The following is a 20,307-nucleotide window of genomic DNA, read 5'->3' as shown; positions in this document are numbered from 1 at the left end:
ATCTAGATGAGGAACTCCTGCACATGGCTGACTGAGGGAGGCGACAGAGGGTCTTCCCATACATACTATGGACGGAAGTAGGAAAGAAAAAGACATGGAGTGGATTGTGTCACACGTGTGCGCAATAAAAGTGAAGTGAGTGAACAGAGTCCAGAGAAAAGTCAGCTGATGTGGATAACTAAAATTGTTTGTGGAGCAGAGGGTAGGGAAGAGGGCGGGCAAGGGATATGAGACAGGGGGATTAAATAAAAAAAAAGCAAAGTTATTCAGTGCTCACTGTGAGAAATAAAACTTTAACTGCAACAGAGTTATTTTTAGAATTCCATTTTCTTTCAGAAGCTGAAACTGTATTTGTGTCTGAACCTTTGGATAATATGGCTACAAACTGGTCCTGCTACAGAAGTTGGGATGCACAGATTTTAACAGCAGAATTGGGCCAGAAAGATAAGGTCTGGGGGGCTAGATCAAACTGTGTCCAGGGCAGTGCGGCCTTACATGCCAGAGGCCCCGGTCATGTCTGGTCACTCCCCTGCCTCTTGGCCCCAGGCCTCCCCATGCAGCCCATGCCCCAAGCACCACTGGGAATCCCTCACCTAAGAAGGTAAGGGCATTATGGATTCTTTCTAGTAGGAGCAATCAATAATTTATAGAGTGAATTTTAGAATTTTCCCAATTGATTTTTGAGGAAAAATAATTGGATGCTCCAGATGTGTTGGCTAGCCGCATTCTGGGAAACACCGGGTTCTGATGTGAAAGAGGAGAGAACCAGGGGCAACGGTAACGGCCCTTCTCTTCCCGTAGCACAGAGCCAGGCAGCTAAATGCTAGCTAAACAATCACTGGTATCTGAGGACACAGATGGCCATCACGGACGTGAGGGAGAGGGCTACCATGGCCTGGGAAGCACAATGACAGTGATCAGCTTTGGGGCAGGGGAAAAACAGTGTTCTGCTGGTGGGTCCAGGGGGGGCTGCTGAACAGCCAACTCCTCCTCAGGACCAGCCTTTCATCTTCTGTCCTGCTGGGCTTGTGTGGGCAGCGGAAGTCTCCAGGCTGGGGGAGCTTGTGACCTGGGCTGCTGGAGCTTTCTGCCCAGGATTTTAAAGAATTTATTTTTCAAGAAGCAGGTGCTCAGTATCAAGGTAAGCTGACTAAGACTCCCTCTGACTTTTTTTTTTTTTGCTTTTTGGGTCACACCCAGCAATGCACAGGGGTCACTCCTGGCTCTGCACTCAGGAATTACCCCTGGCGGTGCTCAGGGGACCATATGGGATGCTGGGAATGGAACCTGGGTCGGCCGCATGCAAGGCAGACGCCCTACCCGCTGTGGTATTGCTCCAGCCCTCCCTCTGACATTTTTATCTTTAATAAGTACCTTAAGAACATTTCTCGGTGCCTTTGGAGAGTGTGTAGTTCTAATACACACACTTGGGTCTGAGGAGTGTCTGGACCTGATGTGAAGAGCCCCCCACCTATCAGTCTCTGACTTTAAGGGGTCCTCCTCCACCAGTCTCTCACACAAGGCCTGTCTCCTCCATTGGTCTCTGACTTAAGAGGTCCTCCTCAGTCTCTCACACAAGGCCTGTCTCCTCCATAGGTCTCTGACTTAAAGGGTCCTCCTCCATCAGTCACTCACAATAGGCCTGCCTACTCCATTCATTGGTCTCAGCCATCAGCTCCATCATGTTTGCACAAACATCTGTGCATCTGTTTCTGGGCTCACTCTTTGGCTTCATTACTAGAATTTGCCTACTGCTGTTTTTATAACTTAGCTGAAAATATTTACATGCTTGTTTAATTTTTATTTTTATTGAGTAACTTTGAATTCTACAGTCACTCCTGTTTGGGTGTCAGGCACCCAGGCTCCCAGGCCAATGCCTGTACAGTGTCTACTGCTCTGTGCAGCCCATTGCTCTCACCGTCCCCTTCCTGTCTCAGGGGTAGGCACTTCCTTGTCCATGCACATCACTCTATCACCATTCAGCACCCTCCTCGTCCAGAGTGACCAGTGCCTGTCACCACCATCTTAAGTGTTTTCTTTCTTGTACCCCACCATTAGGCTGGAGCAATAGCACAGCGGATAGGGCATTTGCCTTGCATGTGTCTGACCAGGGTTTGATCCTTCTGTCCCTCTCACAGAGCCCCGCAAGCTACCGAGAGTATCCCACCTGCACAGCAGAACCTGGCAAGCTCCTTGTGGTGTATTTGATATTCCAAAAACAGTAACAATTAAGTCTCACAATGGAGACGTTACTGGCGCCCAATTGAGCAAATCGATGAACAACCGGAGGAAAGGACAGTGCTGCAGTGCTACCCCACTGTTGGATATTCCTACCACGGAATTTCATGTCCTTTGTTTCTATTGCCTTTGGGAATCTGTCTCCCCTCACACCTGCACCAATCCGTGTCTGTCCCTCTCCTTCTGACTAACTTCACTCAGCATGACAGTCTCCACACTGATCTGTGTAGCAGCAAATTGCAGGATTTCATCTTTTCTTATGACCAAATAGTGTTCGACTGTGTTTATGTACCAGTTTCTTTACTTTTTTTTCCTGCTGTTTTTAGGTTACACCCGGGGATGCACAGGGGTTCCTCCTGGCTCTGCACTCAGGAATTACTCCTGGTGGTGCTCGGGGGACTGTATGGGATGCCAGGAATCGAACCTGGGTCGGCAGCATGCAAGGCAAACACCCTCCCTGCTGTACTATCACTCCAGACCCATTTATGTACCAGTTTCTTTATCCAGTCATTTGTTCTTGGGCTGTTTCCTGATTTTTGCTATTTACTCTACGTATTTGTAAGGCAAGACTCGATCTTGTTTTCTTCCAGAATGTCTGAGCTATTTGTGCCCTTGTATTCAATCAAATAAGCTTCAAAACCACATGCAAAAAGTGAAGCTACAATTTTACCAACAGTGGCTCTTGCCTCAGGTGCTGAAAAGCTGCCCAGAAATTTAACTGTTGCTTCTTTGGAGCTATTAAAGGGTATTTTAAGAATGTTCTTTGTTTGTAGTTGGCAGTTTAACTATAATGTGTCTATTGTGGCCATATTTATTTTATTTACTATTAGTAATGGTAATATCTATCATGGGCACAGCGGGGAGGGTGTTTGCCTTGCATGAAGCCAACCTGGCCGACCCGAGTTCGCTTCTTACACCCCTCTCGGAGATCCTGGCAAGCTACCGAGAGCATCTCACCTGCATGGCAAAGCCTGGCAAGCTACCCGTGACGTATTTGATATGCCACACAAAGTAACAATTGTCACAATGGAGACGTTACTGGGGCCCGCTCAAGCAAATTGATGAACAAACAGGAGGACAGTGACAGTGACAATATCTATCATTGTGCTGGTCATTAGGTTTCTTAAATCTGTGGGTGTCTTTCAATTCTGAAAACATTTTAGCCACTATCTCCTCTAATACTTTTCTGCTTATCTTTTTACTAGAATTCTAGTTAGATTTAAAAAATATTAATCAGATATGATTTGCAGAAACTTTCTCGCACACAGTAGGTCATCTTTCCATTTTATTGATGATTTCATTTGCAGTAAAACTTATTTGATAGAAGGCAGATGTTTTATTTTTACTTTTGTTGCCCAAGTTTTTGGTGTCAAATCCAAAGAAACCCCACAGAAACTGAGGTCAATGGGCTTACAGAGCTTGTTTTCTTCTAAAGCTTTATGTTTTCGGGTACGATAGTCAAGGAATTAATCCATTTTCTGTGCGATTTTGCTTGTAAGTTAATAGGGATACAATTTAAGATGTATTTGCATATGGCTGTTCCTGTATCTCAACGCCATGGAAAAGACCTTCTTCTTCCCTTAATAGGTTCTTAGCATTTTTATTGCATATCAATTGGCCATAGATGAAATAATTAATTTCCCATTTTGTTTCAGTAATATATGTATATACATATATATATGATTTTATGCAAATACCATACTTTTTATTACCAAAGAATTGTAGTACAGTTCAAATCAGGAATTATGATTTTGTTTTTCCTTTCTCAAGATTGATTTGCATATTAGACATCTTTTCTGGGGTCACATAAATTTTAGGGTTTTTTTTCTGTAAGAAACACCATTGGAATTTAAATTTTGCTGCTCATTTTTCATAGTATAAAAAATTTAAAAATATTAATACTTTAAAATTTTTTCCCAAAGTGTCTTAGAGTTTTTATGTAGGTACATCTTTTATTTCATTGTTTAACTGCTAAGGATTTTATTCTTTTTGGTGCAACTGTAAGCTGAATTCTTTTCATATTTATTTCTGATCTAGATTTTTGTATAGAAGTGCAGCATATTTTAATATACTGATTTTGTACCCTGTAATTGTGCTGGATTCATTTAGGAATTCTGATTTTTTAAATTTGTGTGTATATAAATTCCCTGTACAGTAAAACCTACATGTTGTGACAGTTTCATTACTTTCTTTCCAATTTGGAGCCTTTTATTCTTTTCCTTAATTGTTCTGGCTGGGTCTTCCATGATGAATAAAGGTGGCAAGTGTGGGCATTCTTGTTTGTGCACTTAGAGGAAAAGGTTTCAGCTTTCCACCATCAAGTTTACTCTGAGCTATGGGCTTGTCAAACAAAGCTTCAGCTATACTGAGGATGCTACATACATATCCATTTTATTCATTTTTTATTACAAACTGAAGTTGAACTCTGCCATATTTTTCTATCTATTGAGACGATCACATGATATGTTACTCGTTTTAAAAGCATGATATCAAATACTTTGATTTGAAGATACTTTGAGCCATCCACATAACTTATGATCACTATTTTGAACACTTTGGCAGATAAATCATTCATGATTATTTCACTTAAGTTCTTTCCTAAGACTATCTGGTTGTTTCATTTGGAAAATTGTTCTTGTTTTTCCACTTTCCTTACTTACTCTTCTCTACACAGTATAATCCACCTCAGCCAGATTTGAAGAAAAATAAATTAAAAACAACGGAAAACCAACTGCAGGTGCTGGGAGCATGTTCAAGCAAAAGAGCTACAGCTCTTGAGGGGAGGCGTCGCTTCCCACCTCCTGTGGACAGGGTTGGGGGATAAGGACAAGCTTCCCGGCTCCTGTGGGCAGGGTGGGGGGATGAGGACAAGGCCCTGAAGCCTCAACAGGGAATACCCAACTACATAATCTCTCTGCTAAAGAATTCGAAAGTCACATGGTTTGGGTGTTTAATGAGCTAAAAAAAAAGTGGTACAGACAGACAATAAAAGACACGAAGAAATGAGAACAGAAATAGAAGCTACAAACAGAAGTGCCACTAATAAAGAATTTGGTAGATGAAATAAAAAAAAAACCTCAGTGGGGGCTCTCAACAGTAGAATGACAACAGCCGAAGATAGAATCAGTGAGCTTGAAGATGAGCTGCAGAAAGCATCCAGATAACAATAGATGGAGAAAGACTGACAGTCTCCTCATTCGCCTGGTGTGTACACACTCAAACAGTTCTGTCAAATGCAATTATTTCTGATGCTGCTGGGGGGTTCCCTGTGTGCCATGGAACAAAGCGGGGCTCTGGACCTTGACCTGGAGGCAGAATTCTCCTCCTCTTAGTCTTCTCCATTTGCTTGGTTACCTTTGTCTGGAATTCCCATTAGCTGGGGTTCTGACCTTTCAACTCTGATTAATTGCTCATTTATCTTAATTTCCTTCCATATTTTCTGTCATTTTGCTTTATGTTTAGAAAAAAATGTTTTTAATCTTTTATTCCAGATCTCAGAATTAACTCCCTTTTCCTTGTTGCTTGAGGAACTTGGTGGGTGCCCCCAGCAGCACTTAATCTGGCTTTGTGGGCTTTAAGCTTCAGATCTTGGGCTTGGTCATGCAGAGCTGCCTGTCATCTACCTCAAACCTCTGTACACAAAGCACTGCACGCATCTCCTCAGAACCCCTAGGCATTAATTCTAATCTGCTGTTTCGATCACACTTGAAAATATTATTGACCATGTTTTTAGTTCTCAAATACACATTTTCTTTGTAAATTTCCCCCCAGTAAATTTATTCTCTTTTTCTTTAGTACCAGGGCTGCAGCGACAGCACAGCGGTAGGGCATTCGCCTTGCATGCAGCTGACCCGGGGAAGATTCCTCCACCCCTCTTGAGAGCCTGGAAAGCTATCGAGAATATCACATTCAAACGGCAAAACCTGGCAAGGAACCCGTGACCAATTCGATATGTCAAACACAGTAACAACAAGTCTCACAATGGAGACGTTACTGGGCCCGCTTGAGCAAATTGATGAACAACGGGAGGACAGTGCGACAGTGCTACAGTACTTCTTTAATACCACTAATTTCAAATATTCCTGAAGATTATCACACTTGAAAACTTTTCCTTCTACTCTGTGAATACATTAAATTTCCTCTGGAATAGTCTTTTTTGGTGCTCACTGGGTATTTGTTTATATTTTTTAAGATGGCAGGTTTGTTACAAACGTCGCATGTGGATTTCCTGTATCAGTAGACCAGCTACTGTCCTAGCACTTCTTTCTTCTAAGGAAGCGCAGGTGTAGGGTTCTTGGAAGATGCACAAAGCGTGTGGATGGAGTTGTTTCATTTAGGGCTTGGAGTATGTTGAGATGCCTGGCATCTCCTGTCCCAAAGATAGGAAGAGCTTTATTCTGGGTGTGCACCATTTTTATTTGTTTCTTGAGGAAAACTCAACGTCCTTCAAAAAATACCCATTTTGAAAGTTCAGAATTATTTCTTGGAAACTCTTGTTTCTATTCAGGTATCAGTTCTCAGCTAAGAGCTCCAGTGAGCTCTGTCCCACCTCTCTTTTCCCTCCCTTCTTTCTTCTCCTCTTTTTCTCCCCTTTGCTTTGCCTGCCCCCTTCCTTCTCTTTTGTCGCTGAGGTAACATGGTTCTGAGAGTGTTACTATATGGATTGGTGTGCTGATTTACTGCGCCTCCAACTACCACAGAAGTGTCAGACTTTTGCCCCAATAGAATAACAAATGTTCATTTTATCTTTAGCAAACAGTGCAACATTTTTTGGTCTTTGGGAGCAAATCGCTACCAAATACTCTTCCTGAGAACCAGCATGGATGGAGGTGGAGCGGTAACAGTGGGAGAACTTCCTACGTTTTCCTGTGGTGCCCACAATCCATGCCTCTTCCAAGATGAGGTGCAGGCTTCCTCTGGGGTTGCTCCTGCCCCTGCCCCTCGGGACTCTCCTGACGTTTTTTTCTTTTTCAATTCTCTTTTTCCTGTGTCATTAAGATTTTGATCTTCTCTACTTTTACTGCAAGAAACTGAGATTCTGTTTTTTTTTTTAATTTTTGATTATTTTTTGTGGCACCCTGTTTTGTTATCAAAGCTTTCATGGTTTTATTTCCATTATTTTAGTTCCATAGTAGTGGTTTTATTTATACCAAAGATATGTTGTGACAAATTCTCCTAAAAATACAATCATGCCCTCCAGAGTTTAAGGCAGTGATATTGTCTGTTAGAGACATACTTGGCTTTCAAATGCACACAAAGCAGATGGTCCCTCATGTTGACCCCTCATGAGAATGGATCTGCTTTTACATACTTCTAGATTATAGCATAAGTATGTATGGATTATGGCATGTCATTAAAATATGCCAGGTGTGTATAAAAATATAAAAAAACAGCATGCAGTTTTTGGGCAAGAATTCAATCTTAGAGTGAAGTAATAAATTCAACCTTGAGGTCCAGGTAGTGGGATAGAGATCATGGGGTTTAAATCATAGCTGTCATCCCTTTTTATTCACACGACACTTCCTAGTTATTAACCTCAGAACTTCAAGTTTATCATGTGCAAAGTAGAGATGATAATTCCTACCTCAGAGAGCCAGCATTAGGCATAAGTGGAATAACATACATAAAGGTGCTGACACAAAGGAGACTCCACACTTATTCCTTGTTCTTCTGTATGTCAAAATCTCCAAGTAGAGGAAGGTCCATTTATTCACCTATTAGAGCCTTCTTTAGCCTGAACTGTTTATATCGAATGGAAACTCCTCAGCATGTGCTGATCTTGGAATCTAATGCTGAATGCTGATGTCTGCACATCTCATGGACTTAATCATGCATCTCGCCTAATCTTTTTCGGTATTTTCTTTGCTATCGAACTTGTTATTTTCTTTACCATTCAAATACCTCGGAATCTCATCTCTTTCCTGGTGTCTGTTCTCTCAGCAAATCTCCACAGAGAGTGGGATAAGTAAGCAACACTGCGGATGCATCGTTAAGTTAACATCCCTCTCCCTGACCTGTCTCTAGCTGTGTATTACAAGTCTGGGCTTCTAACACATTTGTCTGGATGTGTTTTTTCCTTCAGCCCTTCTGTCCTCACAGATGTTCAATGGCTGATCCTCAGGTCCAAAAACACAACGCTAGCTAGCTTAGAATGATTTTCATGTTAAATTTAGCTTTGTAATTGGCAACTCTCAGCTCAGTATTCTCAGCTGACTGACTAGTCAACAGATGAACAAAGCCCAGTCCTGGTGGGTGTGCTTTCAGAATATGACTAGGGTAACTCGCACATTTTAAACATTCAACAAAACATCACTACCAATTAGTAGTGTTCAAAAAAAAGAGAATAGAAATTCCACTTCACACAATGATAATTTCCTATTCTGAATGACAGTGCCCATTCTTTATTTCTTCTTTTTTTTAGTCAGTCATGGGTCTAATAACAAATCTCAGCCTTTCTAAATGTTATAGTTTGCCTATACGGAAGAGGTCATGGTTTTCTTATAAGGCCATTTTCTTGAAACCTTTTAATTCGTGTTCTTTTCAGACAGACAAATTTTCTTTCAATAGCCCATTAACTGAGTTTACATTTTCTCTTATCTAGGGCAGGAGTAACACCATAATAAAACAAGCTGTTCTTTCCTCTTACAATGACTTGAAATTTAGCATCTTATATTTGTGTCTCCTTCCCCTGAATAAGATAGAGAAATACTTAATGTCATTATAAAAGTTATGCATTTGGGTACTCTCTTTTTTGCCCCATCTGATTTTGTTTTTAATGTAAATATTTAACCTATGGTCTACTGCATATATTCATCTTTGCCCCACCATCACCTTGATGAAATTATAGAGAAAAATTCTTACTTGGATTATTGTGTCCAGAGGAAACAAGCTGAGAATCCTAAAAAATAAAAAAATCAATTAATTTTCTTGTTTTGACTTTCAAAATTTAAGCTGAACATGACATATATTACTGGTCATTTGGAAACGACTGTATTTTACCAAATAATCATTGCCACTGCATAACTGTTTCACAGTTGTTTTTTTTTTAATTAGTGAAACACCATGAGGTACAGTTTTAGACTTACAAACTTTCGTGCTTGGGTTTCAGTTATACAATGATCGAGTACCCATCTATCCACCAGTGGTCATTCTCTACCACCAATGATCCCAGTAGCCCTTCCCCCCACCCCCATCCTGTCCTGTGTCTGTGGCAGGGCATTCCCTTTTGCTCTCTCTTTCCTTTAGGATGTTGTGGTTTGCAATTGAGGTATTGAGTGGCCATCGTGTTTCACAGTTTTTAATATTGTCACAATTAAAACAGTCTCACATCAACCCAAATATTCAATGACAAAGGGATGGATAAATAAGTTGTGGTAGATAGACACAATGCAATGCTATAGCTATAAGAAAATATGAAACAATGCACTTTGCTTCAGTATAATTGGAACTGGGGGGTATTATGTTAAGTGAAATAAATCAGAGAGAAAAGGACAAATACTGGATAATCTCACTCATCTGTGGAATAGAGAGAGATAAAATAAGGAACTTGATCATGTAGAACAATGACAAACCCCTTTTTAAAAAAAATTTTATTAGTGAAACACCATGAAGTACAGTTGTAGAGTTACAAATTTTTGTGCTTTGGTTTCAGTTATACAATGATCGAATACCCATCCCTCTACCAGTGCCCATTCTCCACCACCACCAATCCCAGTATCCCTTCCACACCCCATCTCCCCCATCCCACCCTGCCTCTGTGGCAGGGCATTCCCTTTTGTTATCTCTTTCCTTTTGAGTGCTGTGGTTTGCAAAAGAGACACTGAGTGGCAATCATGTTCGGCCTATAGTCTACTCTCATCATGCATCTCCCAACACCCTTTATTTGGTGCTCCCTTCTCTATCTGAGCTACCTTTTCCCCTAGCGTGTGTGGCTCGCCTCAAAGCCATGGAGTAATCCTCCTGGTACTTATCTCAGCTGTTCCTGGGTGTTAGTCTCCTATTTTGTACTTTATGTTCCCCAAATGAATGTAATCTTTCTATGTGTGTCTCTCTCTTTCTGACTCCTTTCACTTAGCATGATACTTTCCATGTAGTACCACGTGTATATAAATTTCATGACTTCATCTTTTCTAACAGCTGCATAGTACTCCATCAATGACAGACCCTTGACCATTTTTATATACTACCAACCAGTGAGGGCATATCAAGATTAGATCAGAGGTGACAAAGGGACAGTGACAGGGGATTTTTAGCACATTGGTGGTAGTGGGGTGTAGTAACTTTGTACAAAATACAATAATCTTTAACACTGTTGTAACCATGTCACCTAAACTATAAAAAATGTTTCATGGAATGGTCATACCCCACTTATTTCTTTTTGTTTTTGGGCCTCACCCAGCAGAATTCAGGGGTTAACTCCTGGATCTGCACTCAGGAATTACTCCAGAAAGTGCTCAAGGGACCAAATGTGGTGGTAGGGATTGAACTCAGGTCAGCTGCATGCAAGGCAAGTGCCCCATCCACTATACTGTCACTCTGGTCCCCACATCCCAATGTTTCAATTGGCATAAAATCCTTGATGATTATACGGCGAAATTCAGGCAATCACTTGTCGTAGTCTATATCAATTACTGTAATGATGAACATTTACATGAATATACTCATTTATTATGCAATTCTAGCAGTATATTTTCCCATCATTTTGATATTCCTGGCTTTTCATTTTGTTTATAGAAGTGTAATTTACAAAAGTTCAAACATTATAAAAATGAAGAATTTGGTGAGACTGAATTCACAAAGCTGTACCATTACTATGTGTGGTCACAAAATGTTTCTCTTGCTAACAAAGTAAAAATCCTAATGAGCTTTAAAAAGTATTAAGCACTGTCTTCCTTTTCTCCCGCTCCCCAGTCCCGGCAATTACCAATATCTGTGGTCTCTAGAAACTTAACTCTTAAGTCTCTGCACATGCGCAGACTATCACATAATCTGTCATCATTAGCATTTGGCTTCTTTCAACTAACTCCCAAGTTCTGGGTTCATCCACATCACAAAGCGTCAGTGCCTCATTACTGCTGCATGGCCGAAAATGAGTCACTGTGTGCACATACAGTTTGTTTTCCCATTTGTCAAGGGATTTGGGGACTTTCTGTACCTTTTGTTCTTGTTAATACTATCATGAACATACATACATGAACAGTTCTTTGAGTACCTGTTTGCAATAACGTATTTCCTGTTTTTTTTTTAATATCTAGAAGCAGAATTGTGATATCTTGTAGAAATTCTGTTAAACTTTTTGAGGAATTCCCAATTTGTCTTCATAGTGCAGAAACATTTACATTCTTACATGCATATCAGTAGAACTACAATTTGCCCATTTTTTTATTAAAAAAAATTTTAATAGTGAGACATCATGAGGTACAGTTGCAGACTTACACATTTTTGTGCTTGGGTTTCAATCATACAATGATCAAATACCCATCCCTCCACCAGTGTCCATTTCCCACCACCACGGATCCCAGTATCCCTCCCACCCCCAATTCCCCCCCATCCCACCCTGTCTCTGTGGCAGGGCATTCCCCTCTGTTCTCTCTCTCCTTTTGGGTGTTGTGGTTTGCAAAAGAAACATTGAGTGGCAATCATGTTTGGTCTATAGTCTACTTTCAGCAGGCTTCTCCCATCCCGGGAGGATCCTCCCAACACCTTTATTTGGTGTTCCCCTCTTTATCTGAGCTCCCTTTTCCCCTAGTATATGTGGTTGGTCTCCAAGTCATGGAGTGAAATTCCTGGTACTAATCTCGGCCATTCTTGGGTGTTAGTCTCCTATTTTGTTACTTTATGTTCCCCAGATGAATGCAATCTTTCTATATCTATTCCTTTCTTTCTGAGTCATTTTGCTTAACATAATACTTTCCATGTAGTACCACTTGTATGTAAATTTCGTGACTTCGTCTTTTCTAACAGCTACATAGTATTCCCTTGTGTAGATTTACCAAAGTTTCTTTAACCAGTCATCTGTTCTCGGGCACTCAGGTTTTTTCCAGATTCTGGCTATTGTAAAGAGTGCTCAATTTGCCCATATTTTTATTGGCACTTGTTATCTTACGGTTTTAAACCCTATTTTCCATATTATTAGTGAGTGTTTAGCCCTCTCTCACTGCAGCATTCACGTGTTGTTCCTTACTAAGGGGGTTGTACATCTTTTTTTATATGAATTTGTATATCTTATTTACAGAAATATCTGTTCCAATTCTTTGCTCACAAAGGGGGCATTCAGGTGGGAAACATTTAATTAATTAATGTTTAGTTAATTTCAGGAAGCCATAAGCTAAGGAACAATTGAAGAGAGAAAGATCGTTCAGAAAGGAGCCGTGTTGCCTCTCGCTCAGCGCAAAGGCCAGACTCTACCTGGAGATAATGAATGGACAGGACTGCGTGCCCGGAAGAGATTGAGAGAGCCAAGAGCCCGCCAGAGATCAAGGCCCTTTCCTGGGCAACATCACCGCCAGGACTCTTACAAGTAGAGAGCCAAGTGAAGGCAGCTGAGAGAAACTCCAACAGAATCGGCCTCCCCTGGTGGTCCTGACTACAGACCCTGCCTTCTCAGTCCGTGCCAACTCCTCCGGCAGGACACAATGGGCCAGACAGAAATTCTTTCCCTTTCTGAGTCCTGTTGTTTCCACCCTGATATCTACACACCCAGAGTTTCTGTCTCAGAGGCCTTTGTCCCTTTGTGAACACCACAGGGAATGTGTGGGGCCTTTCGGGTCCCATCTGTGCATTTCCCTTGGATCCTCCCCGGGGCGCGCAATTCGAGGTCTGCAGGACTCTTCTGGGCTGCTTAGGTACAACATCAGCAAGAACACAAAACCCTTGCCAATGGGGCCTGGGAGTACAGAGAAACAGCAATGACAAGGGAGAAATGATGCATGCCCATTATTGCAAGAACGCTTCAAGCCACTGAATACTTTCCTTGGTCCCTGTTCTTAGAATGTGTATCCTGCTATTTTCTGTTTTCTGTCTGGCAAACTACGTTCTTCTTTTTAAGCATTAACTGCTCTGAAATCTTTTCGAATCGCAAAAGAAATTACTTGCTTTTGCTTTGGTCTTGAGCGTGACATAATCCTATTATAAGAACAACCTTTCCAACTGGTACTCTAAAATAAAAATCCAGCCTGCTGAAGCAGAAAGCAAATAACATCAACTGTCCTATTCAAAGTATGCCATTTAAAAATGTGTATAGAAACAAAACTTTCTTAATGTATTGACTTAATCTGGTTAAGTTTTACATTTAAACAAAACAGAGTATTGAGGAAAATTCAGTGAATGGTCACGGTCACTGTCCTGTTGTTCATCGATTTGCTAGAGCGGGCCCAGTAATGTCTCCATTGTGAAACTTGTTGTTACTGTGTTTGGCACATTGAATACATCACGGGTAGCTTGCCAGGCTTTGCTGTGTGGGCGAGATACTCTTGGTAGCTTGTCAAGCTCTCCAAGAGGGGTGGAGGAATCGAACCTGGGTCGGCCATGCTGGCTGCATGCAAGGCAAACGCCCTACCTGCTGTGCTATTGCTTCAGCCCAGAGAAAGGTAAAGTAAAAATTTGTTTTGTCCCATAGCAAGTTATTTCTAAAGTGGATCTGCTAGTTGAGGTTTCCCAGTGTGGGTCATCAGGAAGAATCACTACTTGTGACCTAGAAAAATGTTGGGATGTGGGAATTTATTCTTTATTTTAATCATGATTTCCCAACACCTAAACTTGTGTTTGGTATATGGGACTCCTACAACTTCTTTACATGTGATATATAGAAGGAGAGAACAGTCTGATGAAGTCATTTTGCTGAAGACAGACTCAAAGACACTAGTATCCAAGAAAACCATTCAATAAAACATTGACACAATCAAATGCAATTTATCATCAAATGCAGACAAAGTTGCATTATGCCTAGTACTACCATGAAAGAAAATTGGTACCAATTAATCATAAGATGTCACCAACTACAAAACATATTCAGGTTCTAGGGCTTTTAAAGTATGAGAACTGTATGCATCCGGGGTCAGTAAAACACCATAGTCTGTGCTATGATGGGGGATGAGGTTCTGAGTGGACATTTCTTAAAACAACCAGGGTCCCTCCCCTCACACCTTTCCTTGTGTATCTGTTAGTCCATCTGGAACTGTGCTCAGCAAGAAATGGATATATGTTCCCTATTCTGTAGGAATAGGTATATGCTCCCTATTCTGTAGCTCCCCACAGAAAGAAACACAATGGGCTGTGTCAGGTTTGGTCTTCCTTCATCCCTACTAATCACTTCTCATTTCTGACCTATAAAACTTAAAACAACTGAAATTAGTTTAAATGTTTATTTTGAGGAAATGCTAAACATAAAGTTTTATTTCCAACAGTTTTTGGTACTTTTAGAAGCATGTTAACAGTCCAAATACTAAGATTTACAATAAACTTTCCCCCACATTTGCTGGCATTCACTAGTTTTTTTTTTCTAGAGAACAGCAAGAGGATACTCATATCTGTATTCAGAATTCCTTGACATTCACTTTAAAAATCAATTAGCAAGAAAACTATCAGACTGAGTCTGAGCCCACCAGATTCAGCAATTCATTACCATGTGAAATATTTTTAAAATGCCAATAGATTTGAACATGGCCTTCAGAGGATAGAGAAAGTTCTACAATTTCTAGGTTTTTGCATTTCAAAACCTACAAAGACTACTACAGAAATGAAAGCAAAAGGACAAAGCAAATTCATTTATTTTTTTCTGACTGATATTCCTGATAATGGAGCCAGTTAAAAGGAGTCATGCATTCTTTTCTTTTCCAAATTAAATTGCTAGTGAGATTTGAACAATGAAGCAGAAATATCTGGTAGTGTCTGTCAAGGGAATTGCAATTCCAAATTAGATCTTCAGAGAATAGAAACAAAACCTAAGTTCAGTATCAACTGACTTTACTAAATATTATTTACTTTACTATCCAGGCAATTTTAGGAAAATTCTTGAAAGCATTTAGCTAATTAATTTAGTGGTCCTGGTAAGTTTAACAAACATAAACTTACTTTCCATGTGAAGTCAAATAGCTCCTTTAATCTTAGTAAGGGTTTAATTTGATTGTTTATCATTCATTTTGGAGTTGCCCCCTTAAATTCCATAAATGATTCTGGCAGTTACTCACTAGCAATGGTAATATTCTGAAACATTAATAATCTAAGTAATGAACAGAAAGCCTCTAACTGTCAGAATACTAATTAGTTGATATATAGGACAAAGAGGGCAGTGTATGAAAATTAATGAGAGTCTTTGGGATAGGCAGAACAATGGCTTCTTCAAAGATGTCCACAGCCCAATTTCCAGGGCAAGACGGACTTTGCAGATAGGATTAAGTTTGAGATTTGGAGATGATATATTATCTTGAATTATCCAGGAACGTCCAAAACAAGAACAAAGGTCCTTAAACAGAAAAGGTGGCAGGACAGTCTTGAGTGACAGGGCTTTGAAAAGGGCAGCCCCTAGGCCGTTAGCTTTGACAAGGGCAGCCCCTAAAGTCATTATTCTTTTCTGGCCAAGGCAAAAAGATGTCCTAAAAGGCAATCAACCAAGAGTCCTGACAGCTGCTTCCCAACCTTTCCCAAACCTGGCCCTTCTGATCTTGTTTCTTTCCTGTGACTCCACACCCCTTGTCCTGTGGATTCTACCCTTTATACTTTTATGTTGTAATTCCCCACTTTTGTGATTTTTACCTGTGTTCCCCTTGGAATATTCTGGGGGTTCTCAGGAGGCCATTTGGCCCCAGATGAGAAATACTCTTCTAGAACATTTAGAAGGAATTCAGTTCTGCCAGCACCTTGAGTGTTAGCACTGTGTAAGTAATTCCAGACTTCTTACTTTTAGGGTTGCAAGCCAATAAATTTGTGTTTTCTTAAGTCACCACATTTGTGGTGATTTGTTACAACAGAAACAGAACACCAATCACTCTTGTTTCATTACTAGAGGACATATTAACAGTACTTATTGTGAAAGAAAAGATTTAAATCATGCAGCACTCCTATGCTCAGTAAAATCATTATTCTTTTCTGGCCAAGGCAAAAAGATGTAGAGGTAAAAAATTTCATAAAATAATATAGTAGTACTAATTAAGACACATAAAAAATTAATTTTGAAATTCTGTGCCTTTTAATATAATTAGTAATTAATAATGCATTATTTTTAAAAATAATGCATTTATTATATCCCATGCCAATGCTGCCCATTATATTCTATATTTCCTAAATATATTTTACATTTAGAATCTCGTTATATTGTTGTATTATAAATTATAGAATGATTTACCCAGTTACTAATTTCTATTTTATCATATTCCAAAGAAAAATTATATTTGACTTCTTGTTTACCTGGGATTACAAGATAATGAAAATTATCTTTATGAATAGATTCACAGGGTTATTTATATATCTGTATCAGCTAGTTTTCTATATCTCTCTCTACTGAATAAATGCAAATGATATGATGAATGATTCTGGCCAACATACGGTCATAGAGGGAAAAAGAAAGCCCTAGAGTTTAGAGTTGTTATTTTTAAGTTGATAAACTGGTATAGATATTATGTTTTCAAATAAGGAAAAATGTTGACTTGTGACAAGGTCCTTGTTTCTTAGGATTTAGAGTGATTTTCTTGTCTGATCTCTACACAGAGTAAGCAGAGGTATGCAAACTGTGTAATACATGGGATTAATCTAATTTGAGAAATTTTAGATAGAATAAGTATAATTATTCTACCTTTTCTAAAAAACATACAAATTTACACATTCTTTAAGTAGATAAAACATCTGCCTGACCTCTCTTTTTTAAAAAAATAAAAATATTTAAAAAATTCAATTCAATTTTCTTTTTTTTTATTGAATCACCATGAGATAGTTACAAGCTTTCATGTTTGGGTTACAATCACACAATGATCAAACACCTGTCCCTCCACCAGTGCACATTCCCCACCACCAATATCCCCATTATACCCTCCCTTTCCCACCCTCCCCCTGCCTCCATGGCAGACATAATTCCCCATAATCTCTCTCTCCTTTTGGGCATTATGGTTTGCAATACAGACACTGAGAGGTTATCATGTTTGGTCCTTTATCCACTTTCTACATCTCCCATCCCGACCAATTCCTCCAGCCATAATTTTCTTAACGATCCCTTCTCTATTCCAGTTGCATTCTCCCCTTTGCTCATGAGGCAGGCTTACAGCTATGGAACAATCTGTCTGTCCCGTGTATCTACTATCCTTAGGTGTCAGCCTCATGTTAAGTTGTTTTATACACCACAAATGAGTGCAGTCCTTCCATGTCTGTCCCTCTCTTTCTGACTCATTTCACTTAGCATGATACTCTTCATGTCTATCCATTTATAAGAAAAGTTCATGATTTCATATCTTCTGACAGCTGCACAGTATTCCATTGGACTTCAGTTTTTTTTTAAATAATGCATTATTTTGGGTGGAAAAAATAAGAGACTGGCAATTTTATGTCTTAGAAAATGATTTTTTTTTGGGTACTAATGATCTGAGGTCTCAATTTCACCTTAGAAGTTATTGATTAATTATTTACATTTAACAAAACAAATATGTACTATCCTTTTTGGAAAGTCACAGTTGAACACACCTTGGCATTTGTGCTCAATTATGTCAGCAATTAGATTAATACCATGATTATCTTTATATAACAAAAATTCTTACTCCAATATTTTGTTGGGGTCCAGAATTGTTCTGGTAAGATTATGTGCAAAACCTCTATAGATTTTGCACTGTAGGTTTTGGGGGAGAATGCCATCGGAAAGTTCTGAATAACAACGACAATAAGAAACTTACGCCTTGAAAATAAAATTGGGGCCACACAGTGAGTAAAAGATTGGCGAGGCTTCAGAGTAGGAAAGGAAAAGCAGCCTATATGAGTTTGCTGACCACTGAGATGCTTAGTTAAGAAAACTGAAGAGTTGGTGAAAAATAAGTAAAGCAGGAAGCAGTCAAAATATAGGAAGATTAAGTTAACTAGATTAACATCAGATGGAACTTTAAAAGTAAAACTCAAGCAAATTTTAAGGCAGAGTATTGCTTAGCCAGTCATTGTGTGTTGCTTTTCTTTTTTTTAATTTTAGTTACTTTTTATTTACTTTTTCTTTTGTGGGCTGGAGTGATAGCACAGTGGGTAGGGAGTTCGCCTCGAACAAGGCCAACCCAAGTTTGATTCCTCTGCTCCTCTCGGAGAGCCCAGTAAGCTACCGAGAGTATCTCGCCCACATGGCAAAGCCTGGCAAGCTCCCTGTGACGTATTCGATATGTCAAAAACAGTAACAACAAGTCTTACAACTTGTTGTGAGATGTTACTGGTGCCCACTTGAGCAAATCGATGAACAATGGGAGGACAGTGGTATAGCGCAGTGCTACAATGAGGAGAATAGAAAGCATATTAAAGGTGAGGCTGAATGAGGAGCTGTAATAGGACAAGATTAATTTGATTCAATGAATACTATGCAGCTGTTAGGAAAGATGAAGTCATGAAATTTGTTTATAAGTATATCCACTTGGAGCGTATCATACGAAGTGAAATGAGTCAGAAAGAAAGGGAAAGACACAGAACGACTACAACTCATTTGTGGAATATAAAATAACATAATATGAGACTAACACCCAAGGACAGTAGAGACAAGGGCCAGAAAGACTGCTCCATGGTTGGAAGCCTTCCTCGTGAATGGGGGTGGGGGGTGGGGGGAAAAGGCGGCTGGGGTGGAGAAGGGATCACTAAGTAAATGATGATTGGAGGGATCGCTCAGGATGGGAGATGTGTGCTGAAAATAGATAAAGGACCAAATATGATGGCCTCTCAGTATCCGTATTGCAAACCAGAATGTCCCAAAGTAGAGAGAGAGTAAGAGGGAAATTGTCTGCCATATAGGCTGGGGGAGGGGGGACAGGTGTGGTGGGAGGAATACTGGGGAAACTTTCTCAAAGAAGAAATTCGAATGGCAAAAAAGCACATGAGAAAATGCTCTACATCATTAATTATCAGGGAGATGCAGATCAAAACCACAATGAGATACCATCTCACACCTCAGAGATTGGCCCACATCCAAAAGAACAAAAGCAACCGATGCTGGCGCGGATGTGGCGAGAAAGGGACACTCCTTTACGATGGTGGGAATGCCGACTAGTTCAGCCCTTTTGGAAAACAGTATGGATGATACTCAAAAAATTAGAAATTGAGCTCCCATTTGACCCAGCAATACCACTCCTGGAAATATATCCCAGAGAGGCAAAAATGTATAGTGGAAGTGACATCTGCACTTGTTTGTTCATTGCAGCACTCTTTACAATAGCCAGAAACTGGAAAAAACCTGAGTGCCCAAGAACAGATGACTGGTTAAAGAAACTTTGGTACATTTATACAATGGAGTACTATGTAGCTGTTAGAAAAGATGAAGTCATGAAATTTATATACAAGTGATACTACATGGAAAGTATCATGCTAAGCGAAATGAGTCAGAAAGAGGGGGATAGACATAGAAAGATTGCATTCATCTGGGGAACATAAAGTAACAAAATAGGAGATTAATACCCAAGAATAGCCGAGATCAGTACCAGGAGGATCACTCTATAGCTTAGAGGCCAGCAGGCCATTCTAGGGGAAAGGGCAGCTCAGATAGAGAAGGGAACACCAATAAAGGGTGTTTGGAGGTTCCTCCCAGGAGGGGAGATGCATGTTGAAAGTAGACTATGGACTGAACATGATTGCCACTCAATGCCTCTTTTGCAGACCACAACACCCAAAAGGAGAGAGAGAACAAAAGGGAATGCCCTGGCACAGAGGCAGGGTGGGATGGGGGGATGGGTGTCGAAGGGATACTGGGATCCATGGTGGTGGAAAATGGGCACTGGTGGAGGGATGGGTATTTGATAATTGTATAATCGAAACCCAGGCACAAAAATTTGTAAATCTACAACTGTACCTCATGGTGTTTCACTGATCAAAATTTAAAAAAAAAGTTCACTGGTGGAGGGATGGGTGTTC

General features: G+C 40.0%; 1 protein-coding gene across 2 annotated transcripts in view; it reads right to left on the bottom strand.

Annotated features, from left to right (window-relative positions):
- The window catches only part of AFF3 (ALF transcription elongation factor 3), a 601,777-nt gene that overhangs the window by 182,937 nt on the left and 398,533 nt on the right, over positions 1–20,307 (bottom strand). For both annotated transcript variants that reach the window (XM_056116650.1, XM_056116651.1), the window contains exon 8: positions 9,100–9,136. In XM_056116650.1, coding sequence (XP_055972625.1) covers positions 9,100–9,136 — 37 coding nt within the window. The remainder of the gene's footprint in view (positions 1–9,099; positions 9,137–20,307) is intronic.

The sequence above is a fragment of the Sorex fumeus genome, unplaced genomic scaffold, assembly GCF_029834395.1.
Source record: "Sorex fumeus unplaced genomic scaffold, SorFum_2.1 ptg000033l, whole genome shotgun sequence".
Lineage (NCBI taxonomy): Eukaryota > Metazoa > Chordata > Mammalia > Eulipotyphla > Soricidae > Sorex > Sorex fumeus.
Note: the sequence above shows the minus strand (reverse complement) of the source record. Positions and strands in the feature narration are given on the sequence as shown.